The sequence below is a fragment of the Pseudovirgaria hyperparasitica genome (genome assembly GCF_010093815.1).
Source record: "Pseudovirgaria hyperparasitica strain CBS 121739 unplaced genomic scaffold EJ05scaffold_5, whole genome shotgun sequence".
Classification (NCBI taxonomy): domain Eukaryota; kingdom Fungi; phylum Ascomycota; class Dothideomycetes; order Acrospermales; family Acrospermaceae; genus Pseudovirgaria; species Pseudovirgaria hyperparasitica.
This window is the reverse complement of record NW_022985553.1, coordinates 33,373-57,842: the sequence shown is the minus strand read 5'-3', so window position 1 is coordinate 57,842 and position 24,470 is coordinate 33,373. Positions and strand designations below refer to the sequence as shown.

The 24,470-nt window shown below is 49.1% G+C and overlaps 10 protein-coding genes across 10 annotated transcripts; 4 read left to right on the top strand and 6 right to left on the bottom strand.

Annotated features, from left to right (window-relative positions):
* Window positions 1–554: 554 nt before the first annotated feature.
* EJ05DRAFT_498653 (uncharacterized protein) lies at window positions 555–2,050 on the top strand (the record flags this gene model as incomplete). Its single annotated transcript, XM_033746715.1, has 3 exons — window positions 555–1,283; window positions 1,444–1,548; window positions 1,691–2,050. The coding sequence occupies 3 exons, from the start codon at window positions 555–557 to the stop codon at window positions 2,048–2,050; spliced, it is 1,194 nt and encodes a 397-aa protein (XP_033601890.1).
* A 2,531-nt stretch (window positions 2,051–4,581) lies between these two features.
* EJ05DRAFT_509193 (WD40 repeat-like protein) lies at window positions 4,582–7,298 on the bottom strand. Its single transcript, XM_033748076.1, has 8 exons — window positions 6,867–7,298; window positions 6,634–6,818; window positions 6,148–6,184; window positions 5,813–6,076; window positions 5,529–5,698; window positions 5,384–5,477; window positions 5,149–5,335; window positions 4,582–5,094 (listed from the first exon to the last, which is right to left on the bottom strand). Exons 1-8 carry the CDS (start codon window positions 7,213–7,215, stop codon window positions 4,911–4,913), a joined length of 1,470 nt encoding a protein of 489 aa, XP_033601889.1. The 5' UTR covers window positions 7,216–7,298; the 3' UTR covers window positions 4,582–4,910.
* Window positions 7,299–7,491: 193 nt separating this feature from the next.
* On the top strand, window positions 7,492–9,026 carry EJ05DRAFT_536750 (septin like spn2). Its single transcript, XM_033749333.1, has 4 exons — window positions 7,492–7,659; window positions 7,713–8,275; window positions 8,329–8,425; window positions 8,477–9,026. The coding sequence occupies exons 1-4, from the start codon at window positions 7,530–7,532 to the stop codon at window positions 8,707–8,709; spliced, it is 1,023 nt and encodes a 340-aa protein (XP_033601888.1). The 5' UTR covers window positions 7,492–7,529; the 3' UTR covers window positions 8,710–9,026.
* An 89-nt stretch (window positions 9,027–9,115) lies between these two features.
* On the bottom strand, window positions 9,116–9,798 carry EJ05DRAFT_509191 (guanylate kinase; the record flags this gene model as incomplete). The annotated part of the gene is made up of 2 exons (XM_033748075.1): window positions 9,116–9,585; window positions 9,660–9,798. 2 exons carry the CDS (start codon window positions 9,796–9,798, stop codon window positions 9,116–9,118), a joined length of 609 nt encoding a protein of 202 aa, XP_033601887.1.
* A 1,967-nt stretch (window positions 9,799–11,765) lies between these two features.
* On the bottom strand, window positions 11,766–12,405 carry EJ05DRAFT_474543 (uncharacterized protein). The gene has a single exon (XM_033743621.1). It carries the CDS (start codon window positions 12,083–12,085, stop codon window positions 11,867–11,869), a length of 219 nt encoding a protein of 72 aa, XP_033601886.1. The 5' UTR covers window positions 12,086–12,405; the 3' UTR covers window positions 11,766–11,866.
* A 1,422-nt stretch (window positions 12,406–13,827) lies between these two features.
* Window positions 13,828–15,487, bottom strand: EJ05DRAFT_474541 (tartrate dehydrogenase). Its single transcript, XM_033743620.1, has 2 exons — window positions 15,017–15,487; window positions 13,828–14,917 (listed from the first exon to the last, which is right to left on the bottom strand). Exons 1-2 carry the CDS (start codon window positions 15,270–15,272, stop codon window positions 14,067–14,069), a joined length of 1,107 nt encoding a protein of 368 aa, XP_033601885.1. The 5' UTR covers window positions 15,273–15,487; the 3' UTR covers window positions 13,828–14,066.
* On the top strand, window positions 15,470–16,935 carry EJ05DRAFT_298245 (P-loop containing nucleoside triphosphate hydrolase protein). Its single transcript, XM_033740579.1, has one exon. It carries the CDS (start codon window positions 15,860–15,862, stop codon window positions 16,769–16,771), a length of 912 nt encoding a protein of 303 aa, XP_033601884.1. The 5' UTR covers window positions 15,470–15,859; the 3' UTR covers window positions 16,772–16,935.
* Window positions 16,936–17,675: 740 nt separating this feature from the next.
* EJ05DRAFT_450448 (WD40 repeat-like protein) lies at window positions 17,676–19,147 on the bottom strand (the record flags this gene model as incomplete). Its single annotated transcript, XM_033742372.1, has 3 exons — window positions 17,676–18,318; window positions 18,381–18,841; window positions 18,893–19,147. The coding sequence occupies 3 exons, from the start codon at window positions 19,145–19,147 to the stop codon at window positions 17,955–17,957; spliced, it is 1,080 nt and encodes a 359-aa protein (XP_033601883.1). The 3' UTR covers window positions 17,676–17,954.
* A 1,095-nt stretch (window positions 19,148–20,242) lies between these two features.
* Window positions 20,243–22,215, bottom strand: EJ05DRAFT_462801 (uncharacterized protein). The gene is made up of 2 exons (XM_033742696.1): window positions 22,120–22,215; window positions 20,243–22,069 (listed from the first exon to the last, which is right to left on the bottom strand). Exons 1-2 carry the CDS (start codon window positions 22,125–22,127, stop codon window positions 20,389–20,391), a joined length of 1,689 nt encoding a protein of 562 aa, XP_033601882.1. The 5' UTR covers window positions 22,128–22,215; the 3' UTR covers window positions 20,243–20,388.
* A 149-nt stretch (window positions 22,216–22,364) lies between these two features.
* EJ05DRAFT_484385 (DUF1715-domain-containing protein) lies at window positions 22,365–23,000 on the top strand (the record flags this gene model as incomplete). The annotated part of the gene is made up of 2 exons (XM_033745334.1): window positions 22,365–22,601; window positions 22,665–23,000. The coding sequence occupies 2 exons, from the start codon at window positions 22,365–22,367 to the stop codon at window positions 22,998–23,000; spliced, it is 573 nt and encodes a 190-aa protein (XP_033601881.1).
* Between the last annotated feature and the right edge of the window lie 1,470 nt (window positions 23,001–24,470).

Here is a 24,470-nt window from a genome sequence, read left to right as displayed (position 1 = left end):
TGCCGGGAGTATAGATACCCATTTTATTCGTCGTTATGCAGGATGACGGCCTTTTGTCAGTCAGGGAATATTTGTGACATCTGTTTTTATGTTACGACTCCTTGCTCGGTACACCATTGATGTGAGTTTCAAAGAAATATCAAGTTCAACACTTTTTTTCCTATTCAATTCTTATCTGTTTTCACTTCTCGATGGCCCCTGAGCCACAGATGATCCCCAACGTAGGTTCTTCGCTCAAGTTTTCAGGGGTGACTACCACGTGTGCCACTGTTGACTCCCTCTCGATATTCCACGAAGTGTCCAGCGATGTCATTCACTTTTCAACGGCACTGACAGAATTTTCGTTCACTTTTGCAACCGAACAGACTTGTCTCACGCTACTGGTTCACTCCGTTTTTCCCTATTTAACCTTCGACGTACCTCTTTTCCTCCATCCGAACTCAGGACTTACATCGACACCGCACATAATTTCGACACAACTTTCAACCTTCAATACCGAGCTCCTTTACCTTTAAATTTACGTCAGAAGACCTTCTTTGTTCATCATATTCGCTATGGCTTCTTCTATGCTCAAGTCTACCATGCGCAAGCGGTTGGCCTCCGACCAATCTGCCACGCCTCAAGACGGTACAACTAGCACCACAGCTCCCCGTTCAACAAGATCTCGAAATGCCGGTAGACCGGAGACAGGCCCGGAGGACGCTGGTCCTTCTTCAGCTGGTGGTCGTCAGGCGTCGCTCACACGCAATGCCACCAGGATTACACTACACAATCCCATGTCGAATGTTCCCATGCACGCCTTCCTATACACTGATACGTGGACCCAGCCTGGTTGGATCGAGAGTCAACCGCAGGACTTTCTGCGCCAGGCGCTGTTGTGGCTGCTCACCTACGAGAGAGTGTCGAAAGCGCTCAATATCGCGTACAAGGCCAGACTTGTAGATCTCGAGGCCGAAGCACGCAATCGTGGCGAAGGTAACGGCGCGGAGAACGAAGGTGACGTGCAAGAAGCACTACAGCCGTACGTCCGTGACGAATACAGTCACATTATGGATAACTTCATGGAGGTCCACGGCACAAACATCCGCACGGACATTGTCACCCATGGAACCGTCAATGCGGGTGCAAACCTGCACGATCCGTTCACCGTCACCTTCACCTGCGAGACGGTCAAGGACCTGATCGAGAAGCACAGCCGGGCGGCTTTCGACGCCGGCAGGACCCTGGAATGGCAATCTGGCCATACCGCTGGCTTCAGAGATGGAGTCCAGCACACGTTTGATGTCGGTTTGATCCCTCGTGTACTGCCTTGATTGCGCGGACCCAGACGTCTCTTTCGGCGTTCTTCCCCTGCCAGGAGACTGAATCCAGCGCGGCTTGCAAGGAATATTGTCGCCTTCTTGTTGGCTGCATCCCGTTTACAACAAGTCTAACAGCATATAGAACTATCGCAGGGTCGCAGAAGCCCTGAATCCTGAGCTCCCAGTGGGAGACGAGGAGGTTCAGCTGGACCAGCAGCAGCCCGAAGAGGGCTCCGAGAGCGAGAATGTAAGCCTACCTTCATATACATCTCACGTGCATCCACCTTCGTCCCTCTCTTCCTACGTGTCTAAACCCCCTTTGTAGACTCATCTCCACACACAACTTATTCTATATTACCCTTCAAAAGCTTCATTCTGACACCCACCAGCCGGCCGCCAAACGCCGCCGCACACGTGCCTCCACCACCACCACCACCACCACCACCAACGAGGACCCCCTCCCCGTCTTCCCACCCTTCCCAGCCCCCGACGTCCCGCTCCGAGAGGGTCCCCTCTTCAACATCACCCGGGAAGAGGCGCTCGGCCAGTCAAGGGCCGACATAGCGGCCGTTCAGGCCCTGGAAGACGAGAGAGTGGTGAGCATGGTGCGGGAGGTGTGCACGGAGCATCGCAAGACGTGGGCGGAGAACAAGGGGTTGAGGGAGAGGATGTGGATGCTTGGTGGGCTGGAGGAAGGGGAGGTGGAGGCGAGGGAGCTGGTGGAGGGGAGATATCCGGTGCGGGCGTGAGGGAGGGAGAAGGGGGGGATGAAGCTGTTTGGAGGTAGAGGAAGGGGGTGTTTGCGGGAGGGGGTGGGTGCTTGTTTGATGGCTTGTCGGGGTTATGAACCCCCCGAATAGTGCTGGCAGCAGATGCAGATGGAGAGCTGTAGAAATACAAAAGTGGTTTATGCATTGTGTCTTTGCGTGTACGACGATTTCTTGCATAAGACTGATGGTGGTTGTGTGAACACAGTTACGTGCTACGGCCGTTCTACGAACAGAAGGACGTCGAATAGTGGTAGGTCTCAGGAAGGAGAAGCAGTTCTGCGAGATCCATGGCCCTCAATTTACTCTTGACTGTAGGATATATGGCTGTTCTGAGCCAATAAAGAATACTAGTACGTACTAGAAAGAAGAAGGTCCTCATGACTTAGAGAATGTGGCCTATATGCCCCATTCAGTGGAAAGAAAGATCTAGAAAGTTACACATGCGTAACTTCTTGGTACGACCTGAAAGATACCCAATTTGACCGGAGCCAAGCAGTGCTCTTTTCGTGTGATATCCACGCCTAAGATAGTTCCGTCTAGAGCTAGGACCATATTTACCTCTAGAAAGTTGAGATTCTCGTGGTTCTTCCATGATAATATGCTCAATATATAGACGTAGATAACTCAGCAGAATCTGGTATAGCCACCAATCATAGACTCAGCAGTGTTTGTCAAATACATGGAAACTCTTGAGTTCTCAGGTGCTTATGTCTTTTATGGCTGGCCTAGCAGACTCAAATGTACAGTTACTATCCTGTATAAGCTTTATCCGAGATGTGAGTCACTGGGGAGATGTCGTTGATGCGTACTTTCTCGCGATACATCCAAGACAAGACGGATATATATCTTTATGACCGGGAGAATCTATTGTTAGAAAGGCGCAATACGTCCAAGACCGGACAATGATAAACTCACACTTGAAACACAAAGGTGACAACCTGAACATAGATGATCCTTCTCTCTCCTTTCTGTCATTCGCTATCGACTAATCAAAATAGTACGCATTCTGTAGCATCTGTGTCTTTCAGCCTTTTTCTCACTTCGAGACATCATATCAACACGTTCGTATACCGGTCATGTATCCAGCGATGACTGTCACCCTCTTGCGTGCTCTAGACCGCCCTCGTCAGCCTCGGGATACTACTTATCACCAGGCCCGTCAAACTCATCATTAGGACTGCCGATCATCAACACAGCCGGACTCGCTCTCATTAGGCTCGGCAGTCTCATCAGGCTTATAGGCAGACTCGCCGCCATTATACTCAGACAACATCATGACTTGGTATTTGCCCTAGTGTACTGGTACAATATATTGCTGTAGAGAAGATAAGTATCAGACTAAGGCGTACTTTACCGCATGGAGGCTAGCTTTCTTCCATGTCACAGCGATCTGTGCCTATGAACTCACAAGACAGAGAGGCTAGCGAGAAGTGCGGCTGTGACCTTTCGCGTTCGCCAACAATGACGCATCATCGCATGTATTTGCAAAAAGAGGTTCTCAGGCACAAGATTACACGGGTTCAATCTGTCTAGCTGTTCTATCACCCTAGTTCTGAAGCTCTGGGGATGGAGGTGGTGGGTGCAGTTCGTCTTGGGCATATGCGGAGCATCCCTCAGGCATGACTACTTGATATCTTAACGATGTGTTTGGACGAGGGCAGCACCCCAGGTCTTGTGCTCCTCCTGTTCATAAGATTGATGAAATCATCGCCGATATAGATCACCGTCTCTTCGTTTCGTCCATGTAGAGCCGCCTCGTTGTATTGCTAAGATTCAAAGATCCCTTATTGGGGATCTCCCGGATGCGGGTGGAGCGCCTACCAACAGCGTTATCCTCTTAACCCTCACCAACAGCATTATCCTCTTAACCCTCGCCACCGCCCCCTCGATGCTTCGTACGACACTCCTCCGACTCGCAAGCATTTTTCTGCATCCAAGAAATCCTAAGCTTTGCCTGACCATTGTACATCTAGCTGTGTTGGCTACAAGTCGTTCTCGCATAGGTATTTAGTGCTTTCGATCTGTTAGTGCTATGCGCTCGATGTCTGGGATCGTGTTGAAGAGATACGAAGAGGCTCGACATGCAGACTTGGAAGAAGGAAGAAAGTTGACGGTGTTCAGTTATGGGATACAGTGCAGGGAATGCAACACGGGGCTAGGAGAATGATCACTCCTCCAAGCTGAGTCAGAGTATGAACGTCGAGTGATAGGTTGGTATTGACGATACTTGAGTCTGTAACTTTATCGTCGGGTAATGACTGTATAGACTTGGATACCCCCGTTAAACGCTCGAGTTTCCATATGGCGCTATACGTTGGGGAGCGGTGGACTCAACACAACACATGTCTGTCACCGTGCACAGTTATGCATCAACTTCGAGATTTTCTATCAGCATGGCGATTAAGATTGGTATTCTAGGCCCTTACAACATCGGTTAGCTGCTTCGGCTGTGTATGTGGATGCGTGAGTTGCGCTTTCGCGAAAACCTAGAATAACGCGGTCTGACAGCTAGGTACTACAAGCTGAGAATGGCATACCCATGTTCCCGTAGGGAGTACTAGGTTAATGTTGATAGGATTTCGGACGTGGTGTGTTCTGTGAAGCTGTGATGATTGATTTACTTATATACTCTCTGTTCTTAATGCAAGGTCCTTCAGACACGCGACTTTTTCGTCTTGGTCGTAATACATCGCAAGTTCAGCATTCTTGATGCTGGCGTTGCTGCGGGTGTTCAGAGATCATATCGGACGAAGCCTGATTTGTCTGTTTAGATGGCCAGCAACATCGACCACTTCAAGATCATCTCCTGGTTGGTATTGTGTCGAGCCGGAGTAGACTCTCAGCCTCCGGTAGCTTCGCGGTATAGAGAAATCCCCCTACTTGCTCCGGCTGTTACGAACATCTCGCTCCTAGCAGTTTTCGGCAACCAGGTGACAGACCATATGGTTTGGTCGCTCTCGGAATGTGTTGCGACGCATTGTCTCGTATCTGTAGACCATACCTTTGATCTACCGTCCGAGGCTCTAAGAACGGTAAATATCAAGGTGACCTATAAGGTGCTTTGAGATCATGCTTACCCACTCAAGAGATACTCGCCTGTTTCGTTCCAACTCAGACTGAAGATCCACGCGCCATGGCCAGAAAGGTTAGCGACTTGCTCACCAGAGGCTACATCGTAGAGGGCGATAATTCGGGCGTCTCCAGCAGCAGCGAGAAGCGTACCTAGAGGTGAGAATGCTACAGAGCGAATAGGTTTGACAAGACCTGCTGGACATCAGCACAGTTATCAAGATCTGATAGGGAGTTACTTGCCTGGAAGCGAGTGAAGCATTCTCCCAGAGTCATTATTGAAAATGTATGCACCTCCATTTTCATGACCTGAAGCTGTGAATCGACCATCAATAGACTGATTTCATTAGCACCTGCAAAGATCGACCAAGTAGCAGAGGTGACGAACCAGATCTACGCACATGCCAAAGCTGCCCTTCGTTTCGTATTCCCTTATCTTTGGCATACCTTCTGTCTTGAGATCCCACACATTGATACGCCCATCGTACGTTGTACTGGCCAGATAACTGCCGTCTTCGCTGAGCGCAACTGCCCATATTTCGCCCGCCTTATTCGAATCTACCGCGTGCATCAGTATTTGTTGCCTCCATAAGAGACCAAGGCATAAGATAATAGTGCTATATCCGATGAATCTCCTTCAAGCAAGCAGCGCACGAAGCTCGAGAGACAAACCTACGATCTCGCCAGCCTCTACCCACTCGCTCCCTTCGCCAGCAACCCATACCTTGACTTTACCCTCAAATCCAGCACTCGCCGCTTTCTTGCCATTCTTACTGGTTGCCAGGTGGTGACATCCTAGCTTGTGTGCTCCCTTGAGCTCTTGTACGAGTGGGATATCGGGCGATTGGGTGTCATAAACGCGTAAGCTGGAACCACCGCTTGCCGTGATGAGATGGGTTTTAGTCGGTGCAATCGCAAAGATGTCTGTAGCGTGAGCTGCAAGAGAATCGTCAGTTCGAGGTCTCGCGTTGGTGCTGTTGCGAGGGTGAAAACAGGGCGTCGCGCACCGTCTTCAATCGTTCGGAGGGTGAGGTACTGTTTCGACTGAAAGAGAGATCAGTGAAATATCATGGTCTCATATAGTCAGTGCATACCATGCCGAGCAACTGCAGCACTTCACCACGTTTGTGACACTGGGTAGAAGGTTGGGTAGGTTCGCGTACAGCGGAGAAAGTTTAGGTGTGGTGGAGGGGTTGTCAGTATTGCGGGATGAAGTCTTGATTCATGGATATCATGACGCACGATGCACGAGCGAAAGCGAGCTGCAATCATTCAAACACGGGCCAAGCTAGGATATTGTTATAATTGTACAATTTCTACATCGGTGAGGGCACTTGTGTCTTGCGTCCCATGAAGGGAATGTCCTTCCGTACCGATATCCGTAAAACTCCCGCAATGCTTTGTATTTACATTCTACATCCATGGGTCACATATAATCATTTGGCCTTGGCTTTAGTAGAAGATGAAGCTGATCGAGCTTGGGCTCGGGCTACCTTCATTGTCGTGGAAGCTGGTCGGACATTCACTTCCTTCGCATTTGTCGAGACGACTGACTGGACATCTACATCTACATCCATATTCAATTTTTTCGGTTTCTGATCCCACTTGTGCTTTGAAGATAGAGGCTTAAGGCTCCAAATATTTTTTGTGAGGTTTCTCGCGCGACTCGATATGATTGCTGGCGTTAAGGTAAGTCTAGACCAAGTCTTATTCTAGGCCCACTTACATTGAACGCAGAATGCGCAAAGGATATGTGCTCGCTTCACCCTACCGCAAGCTGAGCACCGATTCAGCTCAGTGATATCCTTCAATGCCTTGCCAGCTAATAGTCGCTGTCTCTTTTTCCTGTACGAGGTCTTCTTTTTGGGAACCGCACGTAGTATAGACTCCCATATACCCTCAAGTATAGATGGTATACTGAAAATTCCGGTGAGTGCGAGTGGTATCCGGATAGGAGGAAGAATTTGTGGTAAAGGTCGCCATAGAGGTTGTGCAAAGGAAGCACGCATAGGTCCGTTAATGGCCGCATTTAGGCTCTCCAGCATCGATGGCGATGACAATTGGCGAAGTGCCATGATAACAGAGGACTCAAGAGGTACTCTCGCCGGGTGGTTAGTGAGGTTGGTGATAGTAGAGTAGAAAACAGTTGCAGTCCTTGCATGCACGCCAGACCAAAATGTGAAGCTATGGCTTTTGCGGCGACCTTTCCCCTTCCGGGATCGCGTCGCAGCTGCCCCTTTCCCCATCTACGACTCCAACTTTTTGGCCAGCGACCCTGAATTGTTCTCCTCACCACAACATCAATTGTGCGACCGTCCATACCGCCTCTTTTTCTGTCTACCTTTCCGATCGTCACTATATCGTCGACTGCAAAGGCAGATATCTCAATATGGCCACCCTCATGAACCAACAGCAACCGTCAGTCTACCCAAAGAGCCATGTCGGTTTCGATAGCATCACGCAGCAGATTGAGAAGAAGCTCTTGAAGCGCGGTTTCCAGTTCAATGTCATCTGCGTTGGTATGGAATCTCATATTTGTGTTCTATCAACATGGAATTAATGGTCATATAAGGTCAAACTGGTCTCGGCAAATCCACCCTAATCAACACCATCTTCGCTTCGCACTTGATGGACAGCAAGGGCCGTCTCGTGCCCGACGAGCCCATTCGTAGCACCACCGAAATTCAGTCTGTTTCTCATATCATTGAAGAGAACGGTGTACGTCTGAGACTGAACATTGTCGATACCCCGGGTTATGGCGACCTCATCAATAACGACCGCTGCTGGGACCCGATCGTCAAGTACATCAAAGATCAACACAGCGCATACCTGCGCAAGGAATTGACCGCTCAGCGTGAGCGATATCTCCAGGATACCCGCATTCATTGCTGCTTGTTCTTCATCCAGCCATCAGGACATGCTCTCAAGCCCATCGACATTGTCGTCTTGAAGAAGCTGTCAGAGTTTGTCAACGTGGTTCCAGTTATCGCCAAGAGCGATACTTTAACATTGGAAGAGCGCGCTGCCTTCAAGGAAAGGATAAAGGAGGAGTTTGCTTTCCACAACCTTCGGATGTACCCATACGACAACGATGAGCTTGACCAAGAAGAGGTTGCTCTGAACGCGCAAATCAAGGTCAGTTATATGTCGACATGTCCAGAGACTATCAGTATCTGACAGATATTCAGAGTATCATCCCTTTTGCCGTTGTTGGATCTGAGAAGACCATTGTCGTCAACGGCAAGCAGGTGCGCGGCCGTCAAAACCGATGGGGCGTTATCAATGGTAATCTACTACCAACTATATATCTACTACCGAGGGCTAACCATAGCATAGTTGAGGATGAAAACCACTGCGAATTCGTCTATCTACGAAACTTCCTTACGCGCACCCACCTTCAAGACCTTATCGAAACAACCTCGCAGATCCACTACGAGTCCTTCCGTGCTAAACAGCTTCTCGCGCTTAAGGAGAGCTCTGCTGCTGGACATGGGAGCAGGCCTATCTCTCCTGCTGCTGACCGTGAGCTCAGCAGGAATAGCCAGAGGATGACCATGAACGGATATTAAGACGGACGATTGAGGAAGCAGTTGTCGGTAGAGGCTGATATGGTGGGATTGTGACTCTATGGATCTTTAGCAACAAGAGGACGGGTTTGGTGTCCACATATGCAGCTTCTCCAATATGAACAGGAGAGTTGGGAGCCAGGGTGTACTTCAGTCAGGACGGACAAGCCTACTCACTTCGAAGATTATTTTATTACCTACAGATCTGATGCGTCGGATTAAAATTAGCGCTGGGCAGCTTCTCTTTACTACCTATAATTTCTTAGTACCCTTATTGGAGTAGAGCTATGATAATATGAGAGCGCATTATATCCCGCCTTAAGCCTTTGATATCTCACGTTTTGTGTGCAATGTTTATTTGAACGTCTAAACGACTGTGGTATCATACATTATTCAATCATGCACAGGCCTACACTCCTACCCGTTCCTCCACAAACCTCCTGACCTCATTATACGCCTTCTCCAAATCCTCATTCACTACGACCTGATCATGTATTTCCCCTCTCTCCGCGAAGTCCATCTCGACTTTTGCCTGCGCCAGTCTCTTCTGAATCGCGTCTTCATTATCCGTCGCTCTCGCCCTCAACCTCTCCTCTAAAACATCCAGACTCGGTGGGGCCAAGAACAAAAAGAAAGGCCGCGGAAACGTCTTGTGGCTCGCAACTTGCTTCACGCCCTCGAGCTCAATGTCTAGTATGCAGATGCGCCCGGTAGATGCAATACTTTCGACGGCCGCTATACTGGTGCCATACCGGTTCCCGCCGAATTGCGCATGCTCGATGAAAGCATCGTCGGAGACCATCTGCAAGAATGTTTCCGGGCTTGTAAAGTGGTATTCACGGCCGTCAAGTTCGCCGGGGCGTGGGGAACGTGTCGTGTCTTGGGGTTAGGTTTGTCAATATATGCTGGATTGCGGGATGCTGGTGGGCGACGTATGCAGGAATTACACGTACGACTCACGCTGAAGCCGAATTTATCGGGAAATTCGGTGAAGAGTTTCTTGAGGATTGTGCTTTTACCGGCGCCGCTGGGGCCGCTGATTACGATGGGTCGGTTTTTCTCGATGGCTTGGGTGTTAGGGCTGGGCGCCATTGTGTAAAGACGAGGTAAGATATATGTGTACCGAGGGACTCTTACGAATGCTCTGGGATGTATAAGGGACAAAAGGGGTCGGATGTGCGAGCACAATGGCATTTGAGAAGGGTGGGCTTGTTAGAACGTCTGCCTGCAGCAGCAAAGGTTGAGTGTGGGGAACGTGCCCTGGTGATGCAGGGTCCGGCAACGAGGAAGGGGAAACTCAAACCCTACGAATTGATGGATCTTGGCAAATCAACGCGAGCAGATCTGTGTCAGATGTACAATTATGTACTGTGTATGGTCTAGTATAGTACAAGCTGGTAATCATGAATCGAACACGAAATTTCCACAGTGCTAAATGGGTTACCATGCAAAGAACCGAAACGCATGCTACGATATGCCTAGTCCTGAATGACTGACTGCTCGCTCCTTTCCCTTCTGAAGGTCTGAATCGTTCCCAGGGCTTGCAGCACTTTCTCGACGGCTCATCAATGGACTTCCCTTGACCTCAGCTTGACCTGCCGCTGCCTCCTGTTCCAAAAAGTTGCTCCATAGTTCCGCTAAGCTTTCTTTGGCGGAGCTGCTCTCTGTCGTGAGCATCGTATCAGTACCAAGACTTGGCGTGCTGGGTGTGCGACGGAAAGGTGATACGGGAATGCGAAGGTTTACATTAGAGCCGCCTGGTCGTGATAAACCCGCCTGCTCGCGTTGATCATCGCTCCAGTTGAGAAGAGCAGCGATAAGCTGGAGGATTTGGAACTTCTTTGGGTCGGATCTGTCGAGGGCAAGGAAGTGGAGGAAATGATTTGTAACGATGTTCCTAAAAAAATTAGCGCGACTCAATCGCGAATGTTTGTACAGCAGACCGATCTATATTATCTTCAGGTTTGCCTTTCCGTAGCAAACGTAGAGCCTTCCTGAGATGATCATTAAGAATCACTGCTTCGTGTCGGAGCTTGCCAATCAAAAGATTCTTCTCCTTCACTTGTGCTTCGAATTCGGATGTCCGCTCCAGCTCTTTCTGGGCAGTCTCGAACTTGCTGGTGGCTTCCGCTGCCGTTGTCTCGGCAGATTGGAACTTCTTGCGCAATTCCTCAAGTTGAGTCTCTGATCTTTCAACGAGCTCTCTAAGCTCTTTCTTCCGTGCTATGCCAGGCATGAGTGGTGTTACAGTATCTAAGGTGTGCAATCTTACCGTCGTGCTCCTCCTGTACGCGCCTCTGCAGAGTATCCAAGGTTGACACCTTTGCGTCCCGATCTGCCGTTACGCTTTGGTAGGCGTCTTGCATGCTGACAAGCTGCTCCTCAAGGTCGGAAATCTTCTCACTAAGATTTTCTCGCAAGGACCGCTCTTCCATGGCTAGCACTTCCCAATCCTGCATCGCTTGACGTGCGTTTTCGAACTCCTCCCTGGCGTACGCCTCCCTCTGTATCAACTCGTCTCGCTCTTGCACCCAGTTCTGTTGTGACACGCTCGAACGACTCCTCAAGCTTGAGATCTCTGAAGCTTGCTGTTCGTTGGATTTGCGCAACTGTTGAACGTCCTCCTCTAAGGATTCGTTAATCTCCTTCATGTCGCGATTCTGTTCCTCAAGCTCTTCTATCCGCGTTTGTTTAATACCGAGCTCCTCCTGTTGCTTCATTAGTATGATCGAGCTATGCATAGGAACTCTGAATATATACAGCATCTTGCTTTAGGCGATCACCAAGCTGTGACCTAATTGTGTTGACCTTTCCAAGCAAATTGCGGTATTGCGTCTCGGCATGCTCTTTGCCACTTTGTGTCTCCTCCAATTCCTCTTTCAACCCGGAGGTTTCCTCCTCATGCTTCGACTGTATCGATTCTAAGGACTTCCGCAATTCTGTAACCTCGAGTCGAAGGTTGTCGCGCTCTTTGGCTAGAGCATCCAAGCGCTCAGACGTATCGTCAGATAGATCCTCGGGGCTGGACCGGGACCGGACGAAGGCTTGTCGGCTTGTGTGTCCATTTGTCGTAGTGTCTTTGGATAGTGCAGGTTCCGCGACGACCAATTCCTTGTCTTCTGTCTCTATTCGATGTGATTGAGTCGACGGTCTGGTCAGCTCATGTAGCTCTTTCAAGCCGCGCAGGTAGCCTTACCACGGGTGTCTCAGGCTCTTCTTCTCCATCCTCCACGTCATCCACATCAACATGGTCTGGCGCTCCATTGACTTCTGAGCTTTGAGACTCGGGTTCTACTCTGGCTGCAGGAGCCTTTTTCTTTTTCTTATTCTTCTTCACCTTCGAGATTGAAGCTGGTATCATGTTAGTTGAGGTGGACATGGCGTTGTCAGCCTTGAGCTGCGTTTCGAAACGAATTCTGACCTATAGAGTTTTGTACTGGTTCTGAAGTGTTAGCTGTCGCCATTGTAGGAGAAAGATGCTGTAGTTAGATGTAGCATGAATGGCAGGGCATGGTTCGGGGGATGGTCTAAACGTGCAGGGCCATGTTGGTGGTGTGTTGTAACAGATGTTCGGTGCGGACGTTCCACCAGGTGGCTTCGTAAAGGCCATGGATCACTAGCGCCGAGCGACTTCTACAACGTCTAGACGTTGGTGCGCGTCAATCGTATCGGAATTATACACGGATGCAGTGCTGAGCTAAATTTATGGAGTGTGCAAAGTTCAATCTGTCCTTCGCGCAACGAGAAAGACATCTATCTAGTGAGACTTTTAGCGATGGCCTAAAGATCACGCAAGACCGGTCGCCGTCTGCTACAGAAAGATGCGTGTTCCCTGAGATGAAATGTATCAACATTTACATTTGCCATTAGAGCCAATCGTAGATTAGTGAAAAGCCATCTGCAGGTGAGTGGTAGTCTGCAAGACTAGTCTTGCTGGTCTTCGTCTGAGTACTGACATCAGTGGGCTTAATAAGTCAACGGCCCCGAGTCGTCCACATTGTTAAGAGCTATGATAGCTCCATTGCCTCAGTCATCTTATGGCGGGCAAGGATTCTCCAAACTAAATACTCAGTATGCCAAATTTACGAAGCAGGAGGTACATCCACTGGAACGCCAATGGCGTTACCAAGATACCAGCAGATGAAGAGCAGGTTCAAGCCGTTGCCGAAAAGATCAATCAGATGCCATAGGGGCAATAGAATAAATGTTGTCATGCGTTTGGAGGTAACTTCATCAATTTATATAAGTCCTTCATCAGACCTTTAATCTAGCCTAGGTACACACGCTCGCACTAAGGACTCCTCGGGGGTGTTTTCGAGGTTGAGCACGACCTGCCAGCACACCTGAGCCAGACCGAGCTGTTCCACAAGCAAACAGAGTATCCTGCTGCACTTCGTCATAGTACTGAATCGGGCGATCCAGGCCCGCACGATCGTATTCTGAAGTCCAGAGAACTTGCTATATTGGTGTTCAACGTAAAAGGTGACTTCTTCGACGCAAGTAAAAGTATTCCGACTTAAGACATCGAGTTTAATTCAGCTCCTGTGCATGAGGTTGCCGATGCGAAAACCACAAACGAGATTTTCGAACTTCGTTCGAGATACGATAGCAAGGAGGAGTACTACAAGGCACTGGAAAAGCGCCAGGATACCGATCTACAGCCAGGACTTGACTAGCTCCATAATACGCAACTCGAAACTCCCCTGTACGCTCCCGACCCGCCTATCGATCTGGTGACTATGTTTGCAAGTATAGGCTTGTACCAAATACTGCGACCCAAAAGACCCTGGAAAGGAGATTGTGACAGCTGATGGCCCAGAGGACACCTTGGACATGTGGCTAAATGGATGCCATGGTGTTCACCAAGTCGAATACCTATTTCAGTCAGCTACTTAGAAATCTGGACGAACAGCTTGGGAAATGTGTCAGAATCCCATGGCATCAAGACAAATACCGTTTCCAGACAGTCGCCAAGCTTGAAATCCCAATGCAATATTCTTGGAACTATAACCGGAAGTCGTTCTGGGAAGATCATATGCGCGTCGACCCATTCTACGGGCGCAGGTCTGAGCCTAATGGGGGTGCAAATAAGTCCTATAACGGTCAATTGATTTCGCTGACCGTGCTCTAGTTACCCAACAAGCTTAGCGCTTCAAAGAAAGTCAACTGGCAGAAACGAGATCCAAGTCAAGTCCATTGATGATATCCCTGATTGTTCAAAAGAAACCTTATAGCTGCGAATGTACTTGATAGCTACCTTGGTTTTCCGCCAGTGAGGTCAAGATATCAGGCCAAGTGAAAAGCATATCCAATGCAGTGGACTTATGAACAGTCTACAACACCGGCAACTTCAAAGGGATTCAATCCTTCTTAGCAAGAAGATATGATCTTCTCAACTCCGCAATTACCGCCTCCGTAACTTCTTTCGTTTCTGCCTTGCCACCCAGATCTCTCGTCAGAATTCCAGCCTCACACACGTTCTCCACACACTCCATCATGTTGGCCGCCGCCTCTTCCTCACCCAGCCATTTCAACAGCTCTGCCGCCGTCCAGAATGTACCCACCGGATTTGCGATCCCTTTACCAGTGATATCAAACGCACTCCCATGGATCGGCTCGAACATACTCGGGTTCTGCCTTGTCGGGTCCAAATTACTCGTTGGTGCAATACCGATACTTCCAGCTAATGCAGCCGCAAGGTCGGACAGGATGTCAGCATGCAGATTCGTCGCGACAATAGTGTCGATACTGCTCGGCTGTAGCACCATCCTACACGTCATTGCGTCTACTAACATCTTTTCCACTGTCACATCCGGAAATCTCTTTGCCACACTACTCGCGATTTCATCCCACATGACCATACCATTGCGCTGCGCATTACTCTTCGTCACAACAATTATATGCTTCTTTGGCCTCTTCCGCGCCATTTCAAAAGCAAACTCCAGTAATCTCGTTACAGCATGTCGAGTGAAGATGCTTACTTCAGTTGCAGTCTCCCACGGCTGCCCGACGTGTGACCGCCCTCCTTGGCCCGCGTATTCACCCTCGCTGTTCTCGCGTATAATCACCCAGTCAAGATCACCGGCGGACGTGGCACGTAGTGGAGACTGTGTGCCACGGAAGATCTTCGTTGGTCGCACATTCGCGTACTGTTGGAGTGGTTGGCAGATTGCGAGGCGCAGACCCCAGAGGCTTATATGATCGGGGACATCTATGTGTGTTGGCCAATACTCGCACACGTCCTACTCATTTTGTAGTCCCGAGAAGAAAGCGCAGTGTGAAATAGGAAAGAAAATTGGGCGGAACGTACCTGGGGCGCCCACGGCGCCGAATAGAATCGCATCATGCTTCTTGAGACTCTCAAGGCCGCCATCGGGTATATATTTGCCACTCTTCTTATATGTCGCAGAGCTCCAGTCGTAGTTTGTGAATATGAGCTCAAATGTGCCGTCCAGGGCAGCAAGTTCTTTCAGGACGGCGACGCCTGCACTAATGACTTCGGGCCCAATGCCGTCTGCAGGTATACAAGCGATGGAATGCTTGCGGGAGGGAGTCGCAGGGGACATTGCCACTGTTCTACGATGGTATGATCGAGATGTTCGGAGGAGTTATATATGAGGTGTGGATCAAGAAGACCATATAACACATGGTATATTTGGTGGGGTATTGTTTTGGTTAATGCCCCACTGACGAAGCTCGAACATGATAAACTAGAGGTTGAGACATGCGCGCGCATATGTGCTGCATAGGTAGTTTTTCGAGACTGTGAGCTGGCTTCTGCAGAAGACTAGTTTGGTGTATGACAGACAATACGGTGAGACGGAGAGATGCTGTTCATAGTCGGAACTAAACTGTGTGAGCTCGTGGAGTCTCCCAATGCCGGTATCTTAGGAACACCCAACGCCTCAAGCGTCAAGTCCATCAACTCCGGGAGCGATCCGGATGAGAATTGTGGGAGATGATATCTAAGACGAGCCAACGACCTTCAAGCTGATGACTCTACGCATCACAGTGGTTGATGTTTGAACTTCAAAATCTAGGTACCCATTTGCTACTATTCAATCCGATACCCCACACCAACACGATGTCTGCATCCGTGATTCGACCTGAAACCTCATGATCATTCCACAACGACAAACAGCATTTCCACACAATGGTCGTCCAAGTCAGCGCCTGCAAAGTTCTCAACCTTCTTCTTCCACAGATTCAGCATAAAGTAGCATCTGACCCCTCCCAACCAGTCTTTATCGGCGTTTCCGGTTTACAGGGCTCCGGCAAATCAACATGGGCTCACGCGATCGTCGCCTTGTTATCAACAGAACATAATCTCAATGCAATCACCGTCTCACTCGATGACTTCTACCTCACACACGCTCAACTCATCAGATTACGGGATGAGAATCCAGAGAACAGACTGTTTCGCACGAGAGGCCAGCCAGGAACCCATGATGAGCAACTAGCGAGCCGCTTCTTTGATGCGATGAAGGGAGGAAGGAAGGGAACCGAGCCTGTGCGGATCCCCATGTTTGATAAAAGCAGGTTTGATGGTGAAGGCGATCGTGTGCCAGAGGAGCAGTGGCCTGTGGTTGAGTCTGCAGTGCAGGTCGTGGTGTTCGAGGGGTGGTGCGTGGGCTTTCAGCCGATTTCAGAGGATGATCTCAGCATGAAACTGAAAGAGGCATCAGAGAGCCCTGTGTCACTGACCAATACACTGCCAATGCATCACATCGAGCATCTGCTGGAGCTGAACCGGAATCTCACGAGGTATTGTCGTTCATTTATGGGACCAGACTCGTTTGATTGTTTCATTCATCTGGATACAGAGAAACTAGAGAATGTGTATATGTGGAGATCGCAGCAGGAACATACATTGATCCAGACGAAAGGGACTGGGATGGGTGATGAGCAGGTTGAGGAGTTCATTCAGGGGTATATGCCAAGTTACGAAATGTATCTGGGGCGTCTGAGGAAAGGCTTGTTTGTGGGAAAAGAGAATGGAGAGGGAAGACATGTCCGGGTAGTATTTGGGAAGGAAAGGGAGATTTTAGATATGCAGGTATTGTAGACGTCTAAATTTTGCGTGGATGGCTCAACTCCGGAGGATGTAGATACTATCTCGTGGAGACAGTGATGAATCTTCATATGCCTCTTCACTTCCTTACGCAAACCAGGTGCCTCTAGATATTCAACTCAATGTTAAGTTCACAAAGTATGAGACTGGATTAAGACAATAAGATCTGTATAGACGGAGTCTGTTGGTGATGATTTCGAAGATGTTGGGGACTGCGTGCAATGTCTCACAGTTAATCACTCTGACTACGGTTAAGGCTTCGAACAAAGGAGTTTGTATATTGTGTAAACGCTGCTCGAGTATCGCCATGTAGCAGGTAGAAAACCTCATTCCGATGCTATTGGGATAGGGCATCGGTGACTCTCAACGATTCGACATTGTGAAAAGACAGGAGTATGGCTTCTCATTAACCAAGCAGTAAGATTTGACTAGAGGGTGCTCAAACGAAGGAAATGGAAGTCAGAGGCGGATTCCGAAGACAGAATTATATTTGGCAATCACGCTGCTTGTCGCTGCTTATCAATATATGATTTTGCTACGTGTAAATAGAATTAGATACCTCGCACTTTTTATTCCAGCAGGACTTGAGGCAATAGTACTCAGTTGACCTTCCTAAAGTCGTTTGAGTTCAGCATACTATAAGACGTTTAAGAAACCACAAGTCACCGCAAAGGATTAATCATCAGCTTGGCCCAGTACTATTTGACCAACTGATGACTCTGCAGGAGTGAAGAGGTGTGTCAGAGGAAGAATCCGCAACGACGGAGCTATGCTTATCAAGGGCAATCTGGGCGCATCTCTACCGGGTAGTGAATTTTTTGGGGGCAGAGCAGCCTTGTCTTATCTTGTATTACTCCTTGATGTACTGGGGCTGCATCGATACTAGGTATAAGAATGTGATGTTGAATAATAAGCAGGAATCTGATTTGCTGAAATCCAAGGCGGATATTGCCTCATAGGATGTGATCATTGCGATATACGAATAAGTCGGATATCCTGCAGTCCTAAGTACGAACCATTTTCCATGCTCTACGTGCAACAAATCCGCCAGAACATTTCGAAATGCTCGCGAAACATCCTATATATACTATACACCCATAACGCCATGCCATTCATTGGATCGATATTAGTCAACTGGTTCGATTTTTTTGATGTCTCAGCCACAAGATATCCTTTACTATCGCTTCTTGCTCCCGGGTCGTGGTTTGCACTCATCCGCACCGACAGGATGCAGCATGATCTTGTTCGGGTAGTTCGGATTGTTTCCTTGAAACCCTTGACTCCAGTCATAACTGACTGCATACGCGAAGATCTCTCCATTCCGGTTGAACGCTGTCGCGCTGATTGTACCACCGACTTCTGGATAGCCCTTCAAACGATGCTTGGCATCTTTGTCCCAAAAATGGAAAGTCCCATCGGCACCCGCAGTGCTGAATGTGCCGTGTACAGGGTGAAATGAGATGCAGTTGACAGAATACACCTTGGCAACGTCTCGATTGTTTGTATCGTTCTGCCGGTGGCACTTGAAGGAGAAGTTCGAGCTGTGTGTAGTACAGATTAGCACATGTCGTCGTAAGCAGGGTTCTTTGGTGGAGAGACATACCCGCTGTCACTATCCTTAACATATTGTATCGCACATCGGCCTTCGATACTTCCGACTGCATAACCCGAGGCATCATTGAAGCACGACACAACCCGTGTCTGCCATTTCAGCGGACTCTGGAGCTTTTTGACGGGAACTGATGGGTTGCTGCTGACGTCAAAAACCTCAATCCAGCGATCTGCAGTACCAACTACAAGTAGATTATTTTTTGTGTCCATCGTGTAGACCCGTTCTGCAACTGTGACTTGGGCCTGAGGGGTCGAAGATGTGAGATCCCAGTACCGGATCGTTTTGTCCCATGAGCCTGTAACTAGCATATCTTTGCCATTGACTACCAGAATACGCACACAGCTTATTGTGTCATCATGGGCTGCGACCTGTTTCTGCCCTTGGCCCATGTTATTCATGTCCACCATGAACACGGCTTTGTCTGCGCCGGCAGAAAAGACTTTAGTACCATCCTGCCCAACTGTCAGTCCAAAGCTCAGCCCAGGGTAATAAGTCTTCCTTACACTCGACCAACACGTATCCAGCGCTGGCTTTTCATGCGTAATCGTCGTCAAACCTGAGCTCACACCAGCCTGCACCTGATAAACATACGTCTTCTTGTCCCACGAGCTAGCGGACAGATAGTCTCCCGCACTTGACCATGCAAGTGCAGATATACTGTCTTCTGGCGGATTCGTAACTGGTACATCGGATTTGATATCACCTTGTGCCGGGTTTGCAGCTGTAGCAGCGGATGCCGTTTGGCCAAAAAGCGACATGTCGGGCGGATTCGAGGAGGGCGGGAGTGGAGAGGTAGGGAGAAGAGCGTTTGAACGTGGGCGAAGGATATTGGCGACGGCGTTGCGATACGCAATGTGAAAGTGCAACTTTTGTATTCGTCTTTCAAGCAAACAAATGCATGAGACGCACTACATAGGCTCTACCTAAGGCAGCTCGAGAAAATGCTGCCTGAGGGTGTCCAGCAGATGTCCGTGCGCGGCTTACAGGCCGACGAGTTCCCGGCCGCACAGTGCCTCTAGTTATAAAGGTTCTTAGCTGCCTGGCAATTTTTCTTTCAGCAGCTCCTCGTTCAAAAAATCGCAATCGAAGCACACACACAGAAGCACAGCTTGCTGTCTTCGCATACAAACTTAGCTTTGGGAAAAGTCCCCGGACAGCATGCAATTCATATTGCGTGCAAACGCGTCGCCGCGCCGCCATAGACGCACTTTCGCGGTCCCCGTTCTCTGCCCAAATCTACCACCTTCACACCACCCGTTCGCACTCCACGTTCTCAACCCATCTCACCCCATCTCCTTGTGCACAACATTCTGGACAACGATCTTTTGTGAGTCCGTTGTGTTGCTGGGTTGGTAGCGGGCTGAGCTGAGCACTAGGAGGAGGGCTGTGAAACATGGGAGTCGGTGCTTGGGAATAAGGTGAGCGTGGGAGAATCTTCGTCGAGTTTGATAGTTATGCGATTGTCCTCGCTGCGGAAACGTGGTGGGGTTATCTTGATGGGGCTTATTCATGAGGCGAGGAGCTCACTTTTTTTTGGGTCTGGAGGGTGCGTTGTGCGCATGCCTTTGCTCGGTCGTGCGAGTAGGACTCTGATGATGCAATGATGGCTAGATGGACGTATGTTGGGGCGAAGCTTATCAAGTCTGATGAGATCGTGAGAGGTGTGCACGCGTTCAATGATGAAGAACCTAATAGAGTCAAGCACTGAGGCTGCCTTGATCCCAAAGCGGCATTGTGGCCTTTGATGCGAACTTCCCGAAAGGGTTATCTGAAGAACGTTGTGTTAAAAGAAGCTTCCTTTTGCTGGCCAATACGGGTTTATTCGTTTTTACAGACATGTCAGCTTCATATTTAGTTATAGCGTGCTTGAATTGCATTTGCGCAACGTTAAGTCATGTCAAAAGATCGAAGTGTTGATTTATAGATATCGCTATTGATCCGTAAGCGCCAATAACACCTTCGCGCCATGCAACGTGTTGGGTTGTTGCTCCTCCTGTCGTTACGCTCCTCCAACCCTGGCCTTCTTCGATTCCATTGGATCACCGATAGAGCCTGCAGCATCTGTTACATTGCTGACGTCCACAAGGGGAGGCCTTTTGATTCCAGTCGCAGGCCCGGGCGGCTTGTATGAGCCTCGATTCGCCAATGGACTTTGTGCGCCGCCAGGCATACCAATTCTTCGATTTGTGTCTGCTCTGGGGTCGACGAAATTTGCACGTGCTGTTGGATTTTGAGGGCCCGGCTGCAGCATAGGCAGAGCTGAGGTTCCGTTTGACAATTGTCCATTACGATTCACCACCGTCGGTTGAATATTTACTGCTTCTCTTGGGACAGGACCAGAGCGCCTGTGGTCAATGCCACTTGTGCGACGGAGAGATGGGGATTCGGCGTGGGGATTGAAGACTGGTAAAGTTTTCGGGGACTCTGCCGTGGGTTGCTGCAGCATTGCTGCAGCTCGTGATGATACAAACACTGGCAAGCCGGCATTTACGTTAGCAGCCGGAGGAGGTTGCTGTTCTGGAGTATTTTGAACAGGACCAGGGTTAGCACCTGCGTTGTGATTTCCCGCGGATGATGAGTTGTCCTTGGACTCAGCCTGACCTTGTTTTGACACAATTGTTGGGGTTGCTGCTGTATTCTGGGCTGGGTTTTGATGATATGTCGCTTGCTGTGGAGGGCGCACTACAACGCCATGATCTGTCGACAGCTGGAACGCCGCCCTCCGGGCCATTGCTGCCATCCTAGCTTGATGTTTCTGTTCCGCAAAGGGATCTTCCTGAGCATGAGTCTGACCTTGTACAGGTTGGGCAGTCTGCAACGCAGGCATGGATTGCATGCGTGACATATGATTTCTTTGGGGAGGCGCCATGGATCTAGAAGCCTGCTTGGACGTACTTGACATGTTCGCGAGGTTCTCCCCATCCGAGACTGTCTGCATCGAGACTTCGTCTCCATGTACCTCACTGACCTCCACTTCGTCGAAAAGACTGCCCCCAAGCTCATCTTCAAAGTCCATGGAGCCTGTCGATTGATTCGTTCGCGTTCTCACTAGAGCTTCTTGTTTGAAATTCGAGGGTGTAGGGACAGCCTCATCCTTTGGCCGATAGTCTGGATGCCTGTGAAGTTTGTCGACGTCCCATTTCGCAGGCGCGACTTTCAGCTTCCCGACCTTGGCAAGATAATCTTTGTCATAAAGACAATTACCAAGCAGATTGCCAAATGTACGCAAAGCCCTTTTCATTGCATCTGTGGCAGCCTCTTTCTTAGCCTTCTCAAATGCTGCTGCCTTGCCTCGTGCATTTTCAATGCTGCCGTACCCTATATCTTCGTGATATGTGCCGTCCTTCAGAGTTACCCGCACCGTGACACTCAAGCCCAGGCTGATCTTTCCATTGCTAGTGTTCTCGTCCACGAAGTCAATTTGGACTTGCTGTATGCTGCTACTCCAACCATTGAAACCAAAGACGTCGTTTGCAAGATTGATGACCTTCTCTGCCGTTATATATGCCACCTTCCCGCCTCCTGGACCCGCTCTTGTAGATATAAACTCTGGACCAAGCTGCTTGTTTAATCTCGCTTGGAGTGTAGCTATGTCGTGCGCAGTCGAATCCTGTACACGAAGAGGTTCATCATCAAACGGGTTCGCGATAGATGCGGCCAGGGCCTTCTGGTCGCCATTGCTAGAATGTGTGTCAGCATGTGGTTGAAGCAATGAATCGGAGACACTGACGAAGGCATGATTCCGAGAGCACGGCTTAACCCACATTCATTGCAGTGTCAGCGCTCAACGTTGTGAGGTAGTCTGTACCTGTGTCCGGTTCCGTACTCGACGCGTGGGGTTAGAACGACGCGACTGGATCAGCCAAGGAAGCGCATGCGCACGTGACGCCAAGCTAAGCTTGAACTTGGGGGGGTCGTTTTATAATTAACGCTTGCACATCACCGCACTGTCGCTCTGGAAGTTTGCATAAGGCCATGGACAGTGCTGACTTATTCGAAGATCTTCACAGCCTAGAAGACTCTTTTTACCAAGAGGGCTACGATGCTGGCGCTGCCGATGGCTCACGCGCAGGGCGCATCGAAGGTAGAGTCTTCGGCCTGGAGAAAGGCTTTGAGAAGTTCGTTGCTCTAGGCCGACTATCTGGTCAGTCCAAAGTTTGGATGCAAAGACTGCATACTATAGGCGAAGAACACTCAGGTGAAAACAATGTGGTGAGGCCTAAGAAGGTCCCGAAACAGTCAGGGCTTTCTACGTCTGACACTTCGCTTTAACAGCATGCTGCCAATGCAGAATTACCTTCCTTAATGGAGAATCCCCGACTTCGGAAACATATTACTACACTCAGGGATCTGGTTGACCCAGATACGTACGACACGCGCAACAACGAAGACGCTGTAGCCGACTTTGACAATCGCTACAAGAGAGCGAAGGCAAAGGTGAAAGTCATTGAAAAGATTGTTGGTGAGGATGTCCGATCCCTGGAGTCTGTCGATGACCTTGCCCGAGTCAGTAATACCAGACCTGATCTACGCATTTCTAGCGAGCAAGCACAGGAGAAAAACATGGAAGACTTTGGTCGTGATCTCGCAAGAGCTACCGACTCGATTTGAACCCTATAATGCGGTTTGTCACTATAATATCGATGACTCTAGTATTCTCATCATTGGAATATACCATATCGATCTCTAATGGTATAGCATGAATAGTACAGTGCTGCATCACAGGACTTACGGCTAGCTACGGACTATCATTGACATATGACTGAGCAAGCCCTCGGCGATCTGTATGCTACAAACCCTGTTACGGGAGATCTGAATACTCCGGCTGCTCTTGCTATGCTAGACAGATTAATGGCGAACTGAGCAGGAAGAAGATGAGGAAAAAATTGTAGTGACAAAGTGCGACATAACCTGGAAGGCTGCATTAAATAGTGTCGGACGTGTAAAAGTTGTTGAAGTCTGATGAAGTTGTATTGTCTAAAGGATCAAGTCTACAGGATGAGACTTAAGTATACAACGCTAATAACTAGTGTGATAGAGAGAGTTGTTCCTTCTACAAAAGTTGAGCGAGACATAGAGTAAACTCATACTTTAAAGCTGATCCCTACATTGTAGCTGCACTATGGATTGATGATAAGTACTAGTTTCGTCCTCTGACCCTAGAAATAAAAATGGCTCACCTCCGCGAAGACATCTATATTCTTGAAATTACCGGTGGCTAGTCGTCAAGACATCCCGCTAGCAGTGAGATCTCCTTAGATCCCATGCTCCGATGCGCTCATAGCTGTGTGGCATTTCGAACGAGCACGCTCAGGACCTGCTTGACTTGTTCACAAACCCTGGTGCGCATTAACTCTCCCTGTATAGTACAGAGACGTCCTAATTATCTACAGATGCCTGTGTCTGTCTGGGTAAACAGCGGTTATACTTATCTTCTCTCCAGTGGTCGGTTCCTACGCTGGTTCGATTATGCGGTCCTCGTGTAGATCGATTGGCCTTTGCTTACAACGCATTCTCATGTTCTTGAACTGCCATTGGATCTACTGGATCGTGTAGCTCATCTTAAGACTCCCGCAAGCATGGTCTCACAAATCGTCTCCTTCGCTCCCTTAACCAAGACGAGGACCATGTGTATAGCAACTATGAGATCTCATACCGCAGTTTGTCTCGCCCTATTTAAGGTAGTGCTTAGTCCTGTATCTGGTCCTGTTAGTAAGATATGGCCTCAGCTGAGTGTGTCATTGATTATGAAGAGTCGCCTGGCAAAGTATCTGCGGAATTCGGTCCTGGAAGGAAAATTATTTGATGCTATGGATAAAGTGCAGCGACTAAACGTGGATACGAAGTCATAATAAGAACCGGTCGATCATAGAGGCGCGTGAGATGTGGCTGCGTTACGGGTCAGGGAAACCTATGTGACATCTGTCCAGGGAACCATAAAACCAAGCCGCAAACGCTCTCTCTTCTTTAGTAGGGGACACGCCTCGTAGTATAGCTAAGACGCGTCTTCGGGTACCAAATCGATACTTTCTAGATAACTAAGCCCCCTTGCATCATACTGCGTTTCGACAAGGTTCGTCC